The sequence below is a fragment of the Colletotrichum costaricense genome (assembly GCF_030867565.1).
Source record: "Colletotrichum costaricense strain IMI 309622 chromosome Unknown Scaffold_5.1, whole genome shotgun sequence".
Lineage (NCBI taxonomy): Eukaryota > Fungi > Ascomycota > Sordariomycetes > Glomerellales > Glomerellaceae > Colletotrichum > Colletotrichum costaricense.
In genome coordinates, this window is record NW_026848234.1 from 2258045 (window position 1) to 2275084 (window position 17040).

The 17040-nt window shown below is 52.5% G+C and overlaps 5 protein-coding genes across 5 annotated transcripts; 2 read left to right on the forward strand and 3 right to left on the reverse strand.

Annotated features, from left to right (window-relative positions):
• Nucleotides 1-218: 218 nt before the first annotated feature.
• Nucleotides 219-839, forward strand: CCOS01_05886 (uncharacterized protein; the record flags this gene model as incomplete). The annotated part of the gene is made up of 2 exons (XM_060454061.1): nucleotides 219-436; nucleotides 824-839. The coding sequence occupies 2 exons, from the start codon at nucleotides 219-221 to the stop codon at nucleotides 837-839; spliced, it is 234 nt and encodes a 77-aa protein (XP_060315833.1).
• A 5724-nt stretch (nucleotides 840-6563) lies between these two features.
• CCOS01_05887 (dihydroorotate dehydrogenase) lies at nucleotides 6564-7604 on the forward strand (the record flags this gene model as incomplete). Its single annotated transcript, XM_060454062.1, has 1 exon — nucleotides 6564-7604. One exon carries the CDS (start codon nucleotides 6564-6566, stop codon nucleotides 7602-7604), a length of 1041 nt encoding a protein of 346 aa, XP_060315834.1.
• Nucleotides 7605-7795: 191 nt separating this feature from the next.
• Nucleotides 7796-10793, reverse strand: CCOS01_05888 (fucose permease; the record flags this gene model as incomplete). The annotated part of the gene is made up of 2 exons (XM_060454063.1): nucleotides 7796-10429; nucleotides 10488-10793. 2 exons carry the CDS (start codon nucleotides 10791-10793, stop codon nucleotides 7796-7798), a joined length of 2940 nt encoding a protein of 979 aa, XP_060315835.1.
• Nucleotides 10794-11638: 845 nt separating this feature from the next.
• Nucleotides 11639-12112, reverse strand: CCOS01_05889 (uncharacterized protein; the record flags this gene model as incomplete). The annotated part of the gene is made up of 1 exon (XM_060454064.1): nucleotides 11639-12112. A coding segment is annotated over one exon (474 nt), but the record flags the coding sequence as incomplete, so codon positions are not given.
• A 1984-nt stretch (nucleotides 12113-14096) lies between these two features.
• On the reverse strand, nucleotides 14097-14246 carry CCOS01_05890 (uncharacterized protein; the record flags this gene model as incomplete). Its single annotated transcript, XM_060454065.1, has 1 exon — nucleotides 14097-14246. One exon carries the CDS (start codon nucleotides 14244-14246, stop codon nucleotides 14097-14099), a length of 150 nt encoding a protein of 49 aa, XP_060315837.1.
• Between the last annotated feature and the right edge of the window lie 2794 nt (nucleotides 14247-17040).

The window sequence follows — 17040 nt, forward strand, 5'->3', positions numbered from 1 at the left end:
CAATTAACGAAACTGTCAAAGCACGTCAACCCAGTTTTCTGGGACTAAGAGAACCTTGGACATATCGCATCTCTGTGGATCATTAAGCACACCAGTTGCTACGCGCCATACGACTTGACTCGATATCTTAATTCTATTCAGCCCAGCATGTACACTCACTTACAAGCAAAGAAAATGCCATCACGCAGGCAACCTAGCCTGACTCCTAAGGAGCAAAAATGGTCGAGAAGCAAGGGTTCTGGAACGCCCGAGAGTTCCAGTCACGACTCATTACTAGGACATGGTGCAAAGTCTCAACCGTTTGGAGGCGCTTCTGTTCATGGCCTTACCTACAATCACCTTCGAAACGCAGATCACCGTCTCCATTCTTGCATAGTCTTGTCCACTTTCTCGTTGGCGGGCCTATCCCCAGACAAGATCACCAAATCCGCTCGGGGTGGGGGATCGTTCCCACTGGTCAATGCTCAACCCGCCCGGTGGCACAACTTAAAACTAGGTCAACCGGGTGGAAGCTGAATACCTACATACGCAGTACTCAGTAGACACTCACAGATGTGTCGAAGATTTTGCTGCTCTACTCAGAAGTCCCCACGTTTCATTACCAACAGTCCTAGGCTCCCTGGCTCCCTGGCACCGACAGTCAGGGGTCTTCCGGAAATAACTTTCGCAGGTGCATCTTCACCCCAGTGACCCCACCGGCGACTAACTCTCCGTTCTACCTGGTTGCACGTCATTACCAGATTACGCTCTTGAATTCAAACACCGACAAATCCCGGCCAGAACTACCTACCCGATCAACTCGTACAACCATGCATATCTGTAGACAGTGCTCGATCTGAAGTGTACGGAAAGACAGGCGAGCAAACCCAATACCTAGTCGCGTCCCGCGGAAGCTCTACGAGCGCAACAAACAGGCCGTTTCTGCGGTTGGTTGTGACGACACACGGATACTTCTGTCATGGGCCTTACGCAGTATTCGTCTACTTGTTGAGAACCGTCTGGCAACCCACTTCCAACCGAGAGACCGTTCTCTATCCGTTTTGTGGCATGACTCGAACACAGCCTGGAGCTTCTGCCTTAATGCCGAAGAACAACCATTGCGTCATAGGTGCTCTTGTCCAAGACCCGATACTGGTTGAAGCCTATCATGTTACAGTCGAGCAATGAGGATGCCGGGTGAGATCTCGAGGCCTGAGATCGGCTCTGGATGGCAGAAGTGAAGCGATGATATCACACCATCCTCGTTTGGATCAGATGCCAGCCCAGCACATTTTCTCTAAAAGTGGTTTCGGTGGTGAAGGACCACGGCGGCCATGCTTCTGTCGGCTGATCCACCACCGCTGTCCGATCTGCAAGATCGTTGCACGATGTCCTTTTCTCACCGCCGCATTGACGCTTGTCGCAGGAGAGCATTGGACCGGCGCTTGCCCGTGTCGGGGAAAGCCTCATCGGCCGTGTGCTCGTTCATCCTCACTCTCGTCCGTAGAGTTTAGTGAATGCTCATTACTTTAGCCAGTTCACCGACGGCGGGAAATCTCACCCCGGGCTCTGGCGCCGCCGATACTGCGGTAGGTTCAAGGCTGTGGTTACACAAAGACTTTTACTAGCCTTACGGCTATGCTCAAAAAGTTTCCAAATAGGTCTCCAAACGGAGCTTAGTTGTTTGAGACGAAGAAAAACTCGGGCACTGCTGACTACCGAATAGACTACTGGAGAGGTGGTCACGGGCTGAAGGATATCCTTCTTCTTTAGTTTCAATTCCCCTGTCCATGGGTTGGCCATGGTCGCTGCCGTCGCGGGGTGGCTGATCAAGTAGGATAGGTACCTCCGGCTGAAGCAGCGAAAATTAAAGTTGCACTCTATAATAACCCGAAAAAAATGATAGCTTTTTTTTTTACGCGCGAGAAGAAGCAAAAGTTCTTTGTTCCCGGGCCGCCGGGATATGGGCGACGTTCGGCTCTTGCGCCTTTTTTACGCACGTAACTCTATCTTGGAATGTATCCCCGCCAATGGGTGGCTGTGCCTGGTCTGGACTTCTGAACTCTGTGTGTGTGGTAGTTTAGAGACAGAACAAGCTTTTGGCTTGTCACGGCTTGGTGAGATGAGTTAATTAGATTGTTGTAGTCGGGATTTTTCGTAGTTAAGTTTTTCCCCCCTCAACTACCGGGGTTGAGGAGCCATTTGGCGTCTTGTGCTTCTTGATGCCTTTGGAGGGCTGGCTGGAAGCTCCAGTCGCGGGAGTCCCATCCCGTTTGAACCTTGTTGGGAATGGACGGCGACCTGTTTAGTTAGGGTTTGGCGGTTTAGCCGGTCCCATGTCTTGGAGTAAGCTTGTTTGTGAGAGTTTTTTTATTGTCGACGGGGCGGCTTGCTTTTCCCCGTCGTTTCTTTGGGCTGTCTGCTACTCTTGGGAAAGCCTGGGATGGCTATGCCGAGGCGCGGGGGATCATGGGAATCCTCGAGTGCCGCGGGCGTTGGTTTATTGCACCTACCTCTGTGTATTTCCTTTCCGGGATGGAAATACCGTTTAGCTCATTGGGAATCACGTCGATGACTTGCGCAGCGATCAGATGGAGTTCTTGTCTTGAAATGTTGAACTAGCTGAGAAGAGGAGGCTAGAAGGAGCATGCTAGAGCTTCATCTGGTTACCGTGATAAGGAACACTGCCGGCCGGGGCTATGTGAAGAGTGAGTTTGTCATGCGCTCCGTGGCAGATGATTCTCGAATCCCCAACATATCGCGGACGGCCGTAAGGCTGTTGGTATTGAGCTCCGTTGATCCTACCTAGGAGATTGGGAACTAGCCAGGCCGTGTCTGTTGTCAAAGATTGATAGATGGCTGCCGGAAATTTACGGCTGGCCGAGCTCGCTGCGAGGTCACCCGTGCGATCAAAGGTTTCGACGATACGAAGAGGGGTGATCAAGTCACAGGAACTTCCATAGATTTTACTTAGATTGATACGGCCATAAGAGGCCCATACGCATGCGGAACAAGAGCAAGAGGAGGACGCGGGAATAGCAGGGATAGAACAGTTGCAGAATACTTTATAGATAATTTAGAAGGAGAGTATCTTGAGGGAGGGAGACGATTCGAGTCACTGACGCTGTAGAGCTCTTTGCCTGCTGGTCTGTCATAACGATGAAAGAACAAGCCTTCCAGGTTGAGGCGAGACCAAAAGATGATGCTTCAACATAGGAGATATTCAACGTGCCCGAACTTTATGTCCCTTCGTGCCTCTCCTTCCGGAGCTCTGCTTAAACGTGTAGTCCCCTCGAGACAGCAGAGAGTTGAGTCCGGAAGGAGACGAAATGCCACGGACGTCTTTGAGACCGTCGGTTTCCTAGATACTGATCATCGGCCGAGATCTCTCGACACACAGTAATTTGAGACGTGGAGGCTAGTAATGTGGACGTCAGCCAGAACCTCAGACCGCAACCGATCTGTGTGAACTGGGAAGGATAGATGTGAGCGTCAGCGGACACATGTTGGTAGCGATTGTGAGTTGGTTATTTCCAGAGGTCTTAACCTGGCGAACGACCAGCCACGTCGATGAAGATCACGGCGATTTTGAGGAAGAGAACTTACCCCCCCTTGCCTTCCTGTCTGAAAGTAGCATTACTACCAGAATATAGTAGAGGCAAACAGAGAGGCAAGGAGCCTATTGAGCGCCTGTGCACAGGAGATTCGTGATGTGCCTGTCGATACTCTAGAGTTGGGTTATAGCTAAATCTCGCCGATTCAGGGACCGTGGCAACGGAAGTCCATGTGCGCGGCCGATCTCTTCGGCGACCTTCGAAGTTGAGGAGAAGACGAGGTAGAAGGGGGTCTCCCTCATTAATATAGATTCCCCTACAGGCATGAAGAACGCCATCACAGCCTTCTCCGCGCCCTCTGGCTCCCACATTGCAAAGTGCGTTTCTAACACAGTCAGTAAGGAGAATCACGATGCTGCGAGTTCCTGACCGCATTGTCTCCAATCTCACTCTGAAATACAGAATTATGCTTTTGTTTCTATATTTGTCCCATTGCGTAGTTCGCCCAGCTTTAATGTTCTTGACTTCAAGTCTCTGACGTGACCAAGTGGCTTGAAGCTAGAGGCAAGGACTCGAGGTCGTACATAGTTGTTCCAAATTCAGCTCAAGCTGGATGATCCTGTCTCATAAACAAGAGGTGTACCACGCACACATGCTAATCCCAACGACACCAGTTCCCGTATTGGAGAAGCAGAATCCATTTCGCACAACATGTCGGCAACACGTCATGGTCCGCGATCGTATTAGAAGTACGGCAAGTGTGCTGCCAGTGACTTCCCAGAGCTGTCCCAGCTTCAGCCTCTACTGGCCTCTCTTGACCTGATTGAGATATGTTTTGCGGATCAGTTGCTGTTTTGATGTCTGTCACGGTAGTCTCTGTCGCCTGTTGATTTGGGCACCCTGAGGAGCTAAAGCCATCTTCTCGACCCGAAAAGCATGTTGAGCTGTGGAAAAAAAGCTTCGTCCGAGGGGGCCTCGTTCTAGTTCTTAGGTCATGGCCAAAACTTATGAACGTTGGGTAATCCGCTAGATAGTGTGGTAGCCTCGTGCCCGCTCGCAAATCTGAGATTTATCATCTATCCGGCGACCTTCTTGGAGGGGTGTCGGCACAATGGTCAATTTCAATGAAGATGATTGCTCATTGGTCAACATCAGTATAAATTGCGGGAGAATGCCTCATAACCAACTTTTAGAAATCAACGATGTGAAAGTGCTATCATAAGTGTGGTTGGCGTACTTGAGCATATTCTTCAAGGTCTCTGACAAGAGTATTCCTTCGTCGCCCCGTGCTCGAAATTTGACATATCATTCAAGGGCATACACTTTATTCCCCCATCCGTCTCCGATATGAGGTCCATCACAATGGAATACCCAAAGGCTACGGAAGATCTACCCAAAGAACCCAATGAACCGAAAGGCATAATCGTTATGATACTGGAGAATCCTAATAGATAGCGCCATTATACTTTCCGAAGTGGCCTTCGGAGGCTTATCTACCTCGTGCGAGAGTCAACTGGAACCAGCACGGATGCCCGTGCCAAACAGAAGAAGCCCATTTCTGGAATGACCGTAATCTCTTATATAAGTTTGAATTTCCGCCGACTACTAAGGAGCTTGTAGGGGTGTGTGTGTACGTTCATGCCGCCGAGTATAGTCCTCGAGCACTCTACTCGTTGATAGATCCTCCTGAAGAGATCTCTCTGGAACAATAGCTCAGACTTCAGCTGGTGTGTTCCGCAAACTGAACCTGCTTCAGTCAAAGGAAGGCCACCCTATGGCTGTTGATCTTGACAGTAAAACCAAAGAGGTGGCGGGCGGACCGCCTCGGCGAGGTTGCTCGCAAGATGTGTGTCCCCAACGATATTGACATTACAGGTAGATGTCCAAACAGAGTTCCTCGAGGATATCTTCTAAAACTAATGTCAGCATGTAAGTTGTGCGGCTGAGTCAGTGCTTTCGAACCGCTTTTCCTCAAAAGTTTGCGGGAAAACAGATCTTTGGCAGGTTTCTTTCAAGACGTAGCAGCAGCACGAAACTCGAGGCAGAAAACTTGACTCGAAAACAAAAGAGGAACGAGACAGCAGCCAGGCGGATTCACCTGGTACGGTCAAGGTACGTCAGTTTCTACTGCCGTGTAGAGCGCAAACGGACGTCGTCAAAGACCAGACCGGAGCCTTGTACGCCGACTGACGCCCACAACGATGACTGTGGACACGACACCCTTACGGCCCCGTTCCTCATAGCCTTGGACTTTTTTGGAACTTGCAATGAGTGTTGATGTAAATAGGCAGCGTACTATACGACCATGTATTCAACGGACCACGCGTCTGGTGGAAAGCAATCCACACTGTCATTGCTACCCAGACCATGTCCAGGTTCCCATTAACAATGTAAGTTGATCTTACAGCCCCGTCTACGGTCATCACGGTCGGTTATATCATGATTCCCGACTCTCTTGTTAAGCACGAAGCTCTCTGAGCGGCAACCTATATCTACCTACCCATCATTAACCCCTTCTCGTTCATCAGAAATCGCTCTCCAAGCCTAGGCTGCCGAACACTGCCCTTCTTCTCTTTTCAAGTACTCTGAGATACTCTTCTCCAAACAAACTAGGCACTGGAACAAATTACGTCCTACATGCTCACGAACGTCTTTAATAATCCTCTACAAGACATCGAGCGGGGTCCGAGCAACTGTAGTCGGACGACCCGGCCGCCCCGCCCCACCCTCACCCCGCCGCGTCTTCGGACTTGCCCGGAAATCTTATCTTATCACAACCCCGCCCCGCGCCCGACTCCCTCTGCGCGGCGCGATATCTGATCCTCACGACGTCCTTCTCTCACTCTCACTCTCACTCACACCAACTCCCCATACATCTTATAACTTTTCCCACCTAAACCACCAAACCTCCTCCAGTCTCACCAACATCAGCGATTCATACCTCTTCGCAACTCTCCTCTCACACCACAGTCCTCTACCCTCGCCCAAGACACCTATCAACCTCACCATAGCACATCACCACAACCCAAAATGCAATCCCCCCCTCCCCCAGAACTCAAAATCTCCCCACCGCTCCTAAACTCGGCAAACCCATGGTGCACAACCCTCGACGACCTCCGCCAACTCCACGCGTGCCCCCACACAGGCGCCCTCACGACACGAACCTCCCTCCTCGCAGGCTTCGCCCACAACGACGCAAGCCACCAATACGCCTTCTTCGACCCCTCCACCGCAAAACCCTCCGCGGCGCCAAACTCCTCCACCCCGGAAGCGCCCCGTTCCCAACTTGGCCCCGCGGACGTCGCGTCCCTGAATAACCTGGGCTACTCCCCGTTACCCCTCCAAACCTACCTCGACTTCATCAGCCAACTTCCAGAAGGCCACGGCCACCATGGTCACCACCACCGCAAACTCATCATCATCTCCGTCACAGGCACCCCTTCAGAAATAGCACAATCCTACGCCCTCATAGCCTCCTTCTCCTCCAAAACAACCCACCCGCTCGCAATGGAAATAAACCTCTCCTGCCCCAACATCGCCACCGCCGCCCCGCCAGCCTCGGACCGCGCCCAGCTACTCGCCTACCTCGCGGCACTCCCCCGGGACCCCCTCATCCCCATCGGCCTCAAGACGCCGCCGTACACACACCTGGCGCACTACGCCGAGCTGATCGCCGCGCTGCGCGAGGACTCCACCGTCGTCACCCCGAAAGCTATGCTCAAGGTGCCCTGCAAGATCAGCTTCATCACCGCCGTAAACACGCTCGGCTCGTGTCTCTTGCTCGAGGGCGGCGACCACAACCCGCGACTTCCGGGGTCTGGACTCGGTGGGATGGCGGGGGCGCCTTTGCACCCGCTGGCGCTGGGGAACGTGAAGACCATTGCAGAGTTGGTCGCGCGAGAGCCAGAGTTGTTGCACATCAAGGTCATTGGTGTCGGTGGCGTCTCGGACGCTGATGCATTTAGGCGGATGAAGAGCGTCGGTGCGTATGCTGTTGCCGTCGGGACGGCATTAGGAAGGGAAGGAATAGAAGTCTTTGAAAAGATAGCTGCTGGACTTGAGAAACATTGAGTGCGGCTGTGGACAGCATTCTCCAATGTCATGACGTTCACAATGGCGATATGTAAGTTCGTACAGACGAGCGAGTGGAGTGTTAATCATAACTTTTATTCATTGAACGTCATTATCATTGGGTATATAGCAATTAATATAAAAGGCCCGTAGGCCTGTTGTCGCACAAATAATCAAAACATGTCGCTCGCTCATACTGTCTGAGATTGATGGGTATCGTTGCTCCCCTCAGATCCTTTACTAGAGCCATTCATTTCTTCGGAATGCTCTACTACTGGTGGCGTGACGCTCTCGCCATTGGTCTTCCCAAAGGGAGATATCTTGCTGAAAATGCTGCCTCGCTTGCTCTTGGCTGCAATCGTGGAAAGCGTTCGCCTGCGCCTCCTGATCTGGCTATTGATATCGATTTCGTCCTGTCCGGAAACACGCTCCTCGGGGGATATGTAGGAGTGTGCAGGGTCTGTCATCGTCTTGGCGTCGCGCACAAAGGCAAGCCATATGGGGTAGAAGCCCGTAAGGACAAACAGGGCAACGATGATGACGAAAGAAAGTTGCACTGACACGCCGCTGTTGATGACGGCGTAGACGATGTATGGGAAGAATGCTGCGCCAGAGCCACCCATGGTGATGAAGGCGGCAGCACGCTTAGTACGCCTGCCTTGACCGCGAAGGCCGATAGCGAAGATGAGGGGCCAAACAGGTCCTTCGGCGAAGTAGAAGAGTATGACGACAACCATGAGGAGGTTCGGATCCGACGGCTGCAAGACGACTGTGAGAAGGGCGAACAAGGTGGAGAGACCGACGCTGATGGCCAGCCACGTTCTCGGTTTCGGCATGCGCGGGTTGCGCACCGAAAGATATGTGAGGTACGCAACAATGAATCGCGAAATGGCGAAGACACTGTGCGCAATAAGATGATAATCTGTAACACCTATTGTGAGCCCTGGAGGCTTGTCACTGTTCTCGCCTGGGTTTGTGTCGGCATTCGTAGCCGCAACACCGCCGTCTTCCTGATTCGGGAGGATGGCTATTGTGAGTGCGCGAAAGAAAATATTGTTGCTCTCTTGGCAAGCGACATAGGTCCACTGACCGAGGACTGCCAGGATCAAACTCCATGTGCGCAATTGCAAACCGCCGATGCTACGCTTCTGAGGATTGACTGGAAGCCGGTCTGCCGATTCTTGCAGCTCGTTATCATTCAGCTCTGGGAGCGGCATGTAGTAGAAGAAGAGGCCTAGGGCGACGCAAAGCAATGTGATGGCGAGGTACGTCCATTGTACGTTCAGCAACGTCACAGAGTCTGAGCCACCCTGGTTGGTGATCTTGGTGAAGAATACTCTTTGGGCCATAAGACCGCTCAGAACGGAGCCCACGCCTTGTACACCTTGAGCGAGAAGTAGTCGTGTCTCTCCGTACTCTGGCGGCCCGCAGAGAATCAAGAATGCGTTGGCTCCTGTCTCGAGGACAGACAAGCCAAAGCCGACCACGAAGTTGCTGAGTAGGAAACCCCCCCAGGACTTGGTAACAGCGGATGGCCAGAAAATGATGGTTCCTACACCGTAGAAGCAAAGCCCGACAATGAAAGTAACCTTGAAGCCACCAACACTCTCCGCGTCGCGTTTATTGTTCTTGCGGTTTCTTCGATGATGTTCGTCTCGCCTAAGAATCCACTCTCCCACCAACAAGGGTCCAAAGAAGTAACCACCGCCAAAGTAGGCGGTTGTGAGGCCTAAAGTTTGAGCAACGGTCATGCCTGACACACCAGAGATGACGTTGTTGAGGGTGTTTAGCAGACCGTAGGAAATGCCCCACATCACAAATAGGATTGTGACCACCAGGCAGTATCGGAGTGATTCTTGAGCGTCACACTTGACCATGCTCTTGGGGCGTTTCATGTTGACGAAGCCAAAGTAAATGGTGTTTTCTCTGCTCGTTGCGATAGAGGCTCGGTTGGCAGCGCCGCCGACCCTGCCCGCCCCAGTGGCCTCATATTCGGCCAACGTCATATCTGGTGTTGTCAAGAACTCGAGTGCTGTCATATCGTTCACATCCGCGTTCGCCGCTGCGCTCATATCCCGACTGGCTCGATGTGTTACGGGGGGCTCTTGGATGTTGACTGAGCCACGGTAATTCGGACTTGTCGGTGATACAAGGCCGTCGCTGCCGGTGCGATTTCTAGGGCTGTCTAAGGCGTCTTTTTCGGTCTGCGTGCTCGATCTCGTTCCATCCGGGTCGATGATCATGGCAGGCAGAATCTTAATAATCAATGGCTTGAGAGTAGGGATACACGCGCAAGCCATTCCCACGTTAACCTCTACGGCAGACCACATAAATGACAGAGACGAGTTCCAAGCAAAGTCGGGTGTGCCGCCAAAGTGAGAACTCGGATCGCTAGACACGCCGCCGGTGGGGACCGAGCTGACGGCTTGTTGTAGGTAGTAGATTCGGACGACGTCCACAATAGTGACGAAGATACCGATAGTGAAGGTGAGTACGAGAATAATCTTTTGCCTCGGTGGCAATCGCATACCCGTGAGAACGGGGATCGGCAAGGCTAGGATAGCTAAATCGGTTACGATGTTGATGGGAGCAGAACAAATGAATTCCGTCAACAGGGGGATGCATTGTGAAGTGTCCCGCCATATTTCCCATGCGGCCTGAACCGGCCGACATTGGAAGATGTTGATGAGGGTTAATACAGCCCCTGCTAGGTTGACAATGCCCAGAGTCACCCAAGATGCAAACCGAAGCACCTTTTTCGTATTTTTGGAGAGGCGGAGGTAGAAGATCAGAATACTGGTCTTGGTCGCCATCAGGGCGGGATTCTGCAATTGTGTAAGTATTGCACCTAAGCCGGTGTCTCAGCAGAACGGCAGTACTCACATAGAGTATTGAAAAAACATATTCGCACGCTCGTAAAGAATTCCAGTGGCCCGAGGGTATATCGTCGTCGTAGCGACCCAAGCCTTTTCGTGTACCAAAACAAATGGTGAAGGACAATCCAAAGGCAATCATCCAGGCAAAGAACATAATCTTGTCGTCCCAGCTGACATTTCGGACAATCCATCGCCGGCAGAACAGACGGGCAGCAACCATGACACTCGCTAGGACGAATGTTGCGGCTGTCACGGCAAAGACTGCCGGACCGCGATCCGGGACGCTATCATCTGCGGCATCGGCAGATGACATGCTCGGCGAGAAGTGGCGACCAACCTGGGGAGCGCGAGGGAGATTCACCACCACGGAGGTTTGGCAAGGGGTGTAGGGTGGTTAACTAGACACCGATGACAACCATGCCATGACTTTGGGCTCTGACACATGGACGCAGTCGAATGAGTTGGTGTTGGCGCGCAATTCCGCTCGATATCGAAAAACCTCGGATGGATAGGGTCGGTAGTGGTGCGACTGTTCGCGGGGTGAGATCAGAAAAGCGGAGGGGTTCTAAAGCTTTGTTCTGGCGGATTCGAGGCGTTTTTGGAGAAAAAGAATTCGGGGTCGGGCGAATTCGTCAGTGCAGAGTGCAAGTCCTAATGAATCGGGCGGAACCCAAAAGGCTGGAGTAGGAAAGTTATGAGTTTGAGCGTCGGGTAGCAGTCGTCCAATCCTTCTAGCTGCAAGCTTGCGCGAATATCTTCGTAACCGGCAGTTCGAGTGGTGTGTGATGTCCGACAAAGCCGCGGCGCGTAATTGGCAGGCGAGGACGGCGCAGCGTCATACAAGCCGTTGGCGAGGTTAGCGGCAGTGTAGGCGAAGACAGCCGGCAAGGCAAACGTAACGTGGGTTGCTGGCCGTAAGCGAGGGACACAGACAGACAGGGCCAGCAGGAGAAGCTCTGAATGTGTGGCGGGGGGGAGAAGAAGGGGAGGAAAAGAGAGTCGAGATAGAAAAGTCGAGAATACGGGATGGGATAGTTGGAGCAAAGAACGACAGCTTTCGTCGAGGCGAGATAAACCGTAAGTGATGCTGGGCGCCTCCTCTGCAGGCTAATGCTTGTCTAAGGTGTGGTGTCGGTTCGGTAATGGCTGGTTGGACAGTTAACTTGTGGATGGTTTGCGTTGACGGGGCCGTCGCGTGGGCTGGTGGACTCGTGGTCCTCTTTCAGTTGTCGCGGTTGCGTTCCCACCGCCTACGGCAGCCGTTGCAGAGTTTTCCGATCGAGGACAAAGGCGAGCCGCGATGGAGATTCGTAGTTCTGGCGAAAAGATACTTTGGTAGGTACTATGGGGTCCCTTGGTACAATGGAGCATCTGAGTGGGTGACGATGCGGATTGATGGAGACCAGAGGCAGGGCGGTCGTGGCGGGCTGAGCTCGTGGGAGTGGTAGAGCGAGATTGGTCGTGGGCCCTTTGGAGTCTCCAGTACCGCGGGAATCCACCGTGGCGGTGACTGACAATGGTCACTGGTTGACTGACCGGACTGGTTGGACTGAAGTGATGCGGGATACCTTGGATGACAAGACGTGGAGGACAGGAGGTGGTGACAACCTTCCCGTAGGCTCTGACCGTCTGGATTTGAATTAGGTTCAAAACTACCCGTTGTGTGGTGTGTACTAGCAGGTATGGTTTGATAGGCAAAAGGCAATAATGTGCGTATCGGGTCGGGTCGGTGGTCGATGGACGACGTGAGGGAAGTTGAAAGAGGCGGGAAAATCAAACGGTATGTTGCGGCGGTGGAGCTTCCGCAGGTTCGGCGGTGCGCATTGATGTGTTGGAAGTTTGGAATTCCTGTCAGTCACTCCGTACTGCGTACGTCTGGAAGTACTGCGTAGACTCAGCCGGTCTTTTCTCTTTTTTCCTTCTGCGAACCTTTTGCGAGGGCGGGAGGCAGAAGAGGAGGAGAGACGGAGGAAGCGTTGGGTTCGTGCCAGTCCGTTCAGTGTCAGGTAAGCAGACCTCGGGCGATACTTGGCAGCTGCTTGCTTGGAGTTGCGAGAAGAAAGTATCCACGGCGTATGGAGTACTTTTGGTACATAGGATAAGTAGGTACTTGGCAAAATAATGGAATGCGGCGGGCTTGCAGTAGCGTAGACACTACCCTAGGCCCTCCGTGGCCGGTACGGACTGGCGCAATAATGGGCGGTGGGCGATGACATAGAAACGTCGATCCTCGGCGCCCTGCAAGCCAATCAGCCATTTGGTCATAGCGGGTTTACCCCGGATTCTGGACCTTTTCGGGCCAAGTTGGGCGAGGATTCAATGGATTCCTCCCACCCGGACCCAGGCACACCCAGGATGAGAGATTGTGAGACGAGGAAAAGCTTCTTAGCCTCCTCCATCGCTCTGCTCCATGATCCATCTGCAAGGATACCAAAGGTTGCAGGGACTGTATGTACTGCGAGGAGGGGGAAAAAGGAAAGAGAGCACCTCAAGAGAGTGAGAGGGTAAGAGTGAGCATTGGGCGGCAAGTGGCTTGGGAAAAGGCGGGTTTCCACTTTGTAACGTACCTTATCCGTAAGAAACCTTGGAACGTAAATTGTAAAAGTTATCGCAACATCTGCACTCCATAGTATGGTAGGTACATACTCTACCCAATACCCCATCCGTCAGGCAAGCCGCAAGGTGATGGTACCCGGAGCCGAGAGGGAAGGGAGGGACTCAGGGAGACCTTGAGAATTGGCAACCTTGAAAACGAAAGAAACCAGTCATCCGCTCCACAAGATCAATCCACTCGAGAGAATTACTAAGGATGACTGCCCACAAAACCGGTTGACGACTCGCAGCCCCCCCCCCCCCCCCCTCCTTTCCCCTCAGTGGCTTCCAGTGTTGAGTGGCCTCCGTTGTGAGACTCCGTACGAGGCAGTGGAAGCCTCCCGCTTTTGGCCCATTGAGGGCGCGAGTCGGAAGTCTTGTCGTCGAGTCCTGGAAGGCAGGATCCGGCTCATTGGGAATGCCAACCTAAAATCAGTCGACGGTTTTGTCACAGTTCACCCCCCCCCCCCTCCTCCTCCTCCGAAATCCCCTGGGAGCCGATGCTGTTCCGCCCATAATACGTCTTGTCGGCTTCTCTGTCTGCCTTGGCGATATCGTGGTGCAATATCGAAGTATTCCGCGGAGAGAAAGGGAAAAAAAAAACACGCAGGTGTGGATGGCGTCCTAGTAGAGTGGAGAAACGTCACTTTGTTCCGTGTTTCTATTTGCGGCATCAGAGGACGGGACATTGAGAAAGGTAATCAGAAAATTAAAGACCAAGAAAACCCTTCGCCGAAGCAATGCCCGAAGGCCGATGAGTGCCAAGACTTTTTGTCGCCCAGGCGTTCAATGCAAAGCAAACGGCTCACTGCCAGATGCTGTGGCCTGTGGCCTGTGGCGGCAAATGCTTGGCTGATTGCGAAGTGCGGTGGACAAGCTCCTTGACTCCATAGTGCACCCGAAGTCGAATGTGGCCCCCAGCATGGCGCGATAAATGGACCGAAGGACGAGCGGGACTCGTTGGACCTTAAGCTTGCCAAAGCTGGTTGATAACCGATCTGCGGCCTGCCAATATCTGCTTCGCCTAAGCAGCGAATACGGACCCCTTTGTCGATCGGGTGGAGGGATTGGAAAAGAGGAGGTGAAGCCTGAAGCTTGAAGAGAAGCCTGGAGGAATGAGTGGGAGCCAAGGAGCCACAAGAATGCAGGAAAAGGCGCGACGCAGACACGGCATAACTGAAAATCGCGGGCCAGTAAGAAACGGTCGTTTGCAGCCGCCCGTTTGTGACTTTGGTGACAATTGGACGTATCTGAAGCACCGTACGGAGTATTGAGGCACCTACCTAGCGGGAGGCGTAGATGGCTGGAAGGAACAAAGAACGACCTCAGTTTGGGACGGAAGGAAAGACGAACGGGACGCTTGGTGGCGGTGACGGTTTTCTGGAAATTGCGGAGGAACGAACAGACATTCTGGGCAGGCACACGCCTGACTCCAGGTGTTCCTGCCGTATCAACTTGGCTCTGTCTCTCACGTGTGTTCGTTCCTTCCATTAGCACTTTGGTCTGGTGAGACGGACTTTTGCCATTTTGCCTCCTCGCTTTCGGAACCGTCAATTCACGTACACACTACATCGTGACATACATCACATCTGGCAGGGGACGTGTGGTGTCGATAAAGTTACCGACAACCCGTCACTCTACACGTCGGCCAAGGCAATCAATCGAATGCGATGTCACCTTCAGCCACGATCGGTATTTGAGCTTCCAATGAGAGTGTCCGACCTTGCTCGTCTTTGTTCTGCGCCTTCAACGGCGGCACATGACGTTGCCTCTCGCACAACCCCATGGAGGTGCCCAGCCGCCAACGCAACAATCCTCTTGTACCAAGTAGCTGACCTCCCCGAATCTCGGCAACGGTTTGTCTACATCTCCATCTCTCCACTGTTACGATGTCTACACTATCAGTGCCACTATCCTTCCGTTTCCGGATCACCCTTTGACCAAAACTAGACAATAAACCCGCCCCGTCCTTTCTTTTGGCACCTTTGGCTCTGCAATAAGCTCACGGTGGCGTCCGTGCCAGAGAACAGACAGCGCCCAAAGACCTTGCGAGCTTCTAAATCATACCTCGGCTGACCTTGCTGCAGTATCACGGCCCTTGCGTTGTACAGTCAATCCAATCATTCTCTACGGAAACGTGTCGTGTACTCACTCAATTATTGTCTGTGAAATTTGAGAGCTTCACCATGTGGCTAAGTCATATGCTTGATTCGTGAACGAATTGCTACTGGGAAGCCAGAATATACTACCAACCCCCCGGCTCGAGTCAAGAGATCGCCCTCTTTCGAAACTGAACCTCGTCAACATTATGCCCGCACCATGGAGAAACAACGTCATCCGAACCGTTGCGAAAGAACCTTCTTTTGATCTCATTGTATCAATCCCACGTCCGAGCACAACCCCCGATCCTAGACTCCACGGCGGAATGTCCACCCGATCAGCCTACCCTGGGCCAGCAGCAGTCTTGACTCTTGAAAAGTTGAGCCTCAGCAAGCAATCATCGATAACCTCATTGTGCCGTTGTGGCCACGGCCCGCACCAGATATCGGATCGTCAACTAAAGCCCACCAACTGCAACCCAGAAGTTTCAAGATGATGGCCTTGAGCAAAGTCGAACTGGGACTTTGAGGGACTTTCAGGACAGCTTTTTTTTTTTTTTTCTGATTGCTGCCCACTGGCTGCTTTGCACCTTGTGACCGCCGTTACTGCAACAAACTGGACTGATGAGAAGGCCAAGCATTTTCTCCGGGCTCTACGAGTCAGTCTCCGTGGAAGCACCCAACCTCGTACGAGTTTGACCCCTCCAAAGACTTCCGATGCCAAGAAAAACTGGCAGCTGTCCATGGAGGAAACGTAATCGGTGCGCTCACTACCGCCGGCAGGCAACCAGCTCAGTGTCTGTGCCATACGAACTCACGGTCAATGTCCGTTTCGCTGCTACTAGCCGGGTTAGAGCAGGGCGAACATACTTCCCAATGGGACCAAGAGAGCCTTTGACGGGGCGATTGAGAGTTCCCGACGATTACAAGCATACCCACACAACATATGCTACGCGCACGTTTCTACAGCAGTTGCATCCCGCAATCTACGATACTGTCTGAAACTTTTGAGCAGCTCAACCGCCTCGCTGCCTCGGTCTGCCTCGACACCAAAACAGCATACAGCACTTATTCGGTCTACCATGCGTTAAAGCTTCCTGGGAGTCTCCATGTAATCATGTTTCCTCTCGGTGCCAAAGTCGATCTTTGTTTAATTTGGCAAAAATAATCCGAGAATGACGAATATGCGCAGCGCAGGCAAACATAGTGCCTTATTTCTCATGGCGGCATGGCACATTACGATTAACACCTTACACATCCACAATAGAATAAGCTATTGCTGTGTATATCAAGCAAAGGTGATCGTGATCATCCGTCTTACATATAGGGCGGAGTCATTCGTGGGCACCATAAGGACGGACTCATCACAATCACGTATCCAGCCTATCTCAAACAGGACGTCCCTCATATGCTCTCGGACTACCCAGCCACATGTTTTACTGCCATCAAGTCTTGAGCCTCGCAACTGCATCTAGCCGACTTCATCTGACTCGTGATCGCGGCTATTCATCCCTATTCAACCAAACAAGGTTTCGGGAGCCAACCCGCAACTTACAAGCACCCAATGGGCAAGTCTGAGGTGTCAACCCCCGTGAATCGTCGAGTCAGCTTCGATGTTTTGACCTCTGTCTACCGTGTTTCGCTCGCACGCGTGTTATATGTGACTGCGAACACTGTTCGATTGAGAGAGTGGCATATTCAGAGTCAGCTTCAGCCTTACGGTAACTATCGACCTACGAAGTGTCAACTTGTGGCAGCATCGCCCACTAACTTCTCGGAACAGCCTATAGGCAGAAGCTTGTCCTGCCTGAGCTTGCGAGTCAAAGATCTTTTTGTCTTCTGGGTTGGCGGCGACGAATGTTTCTGCTA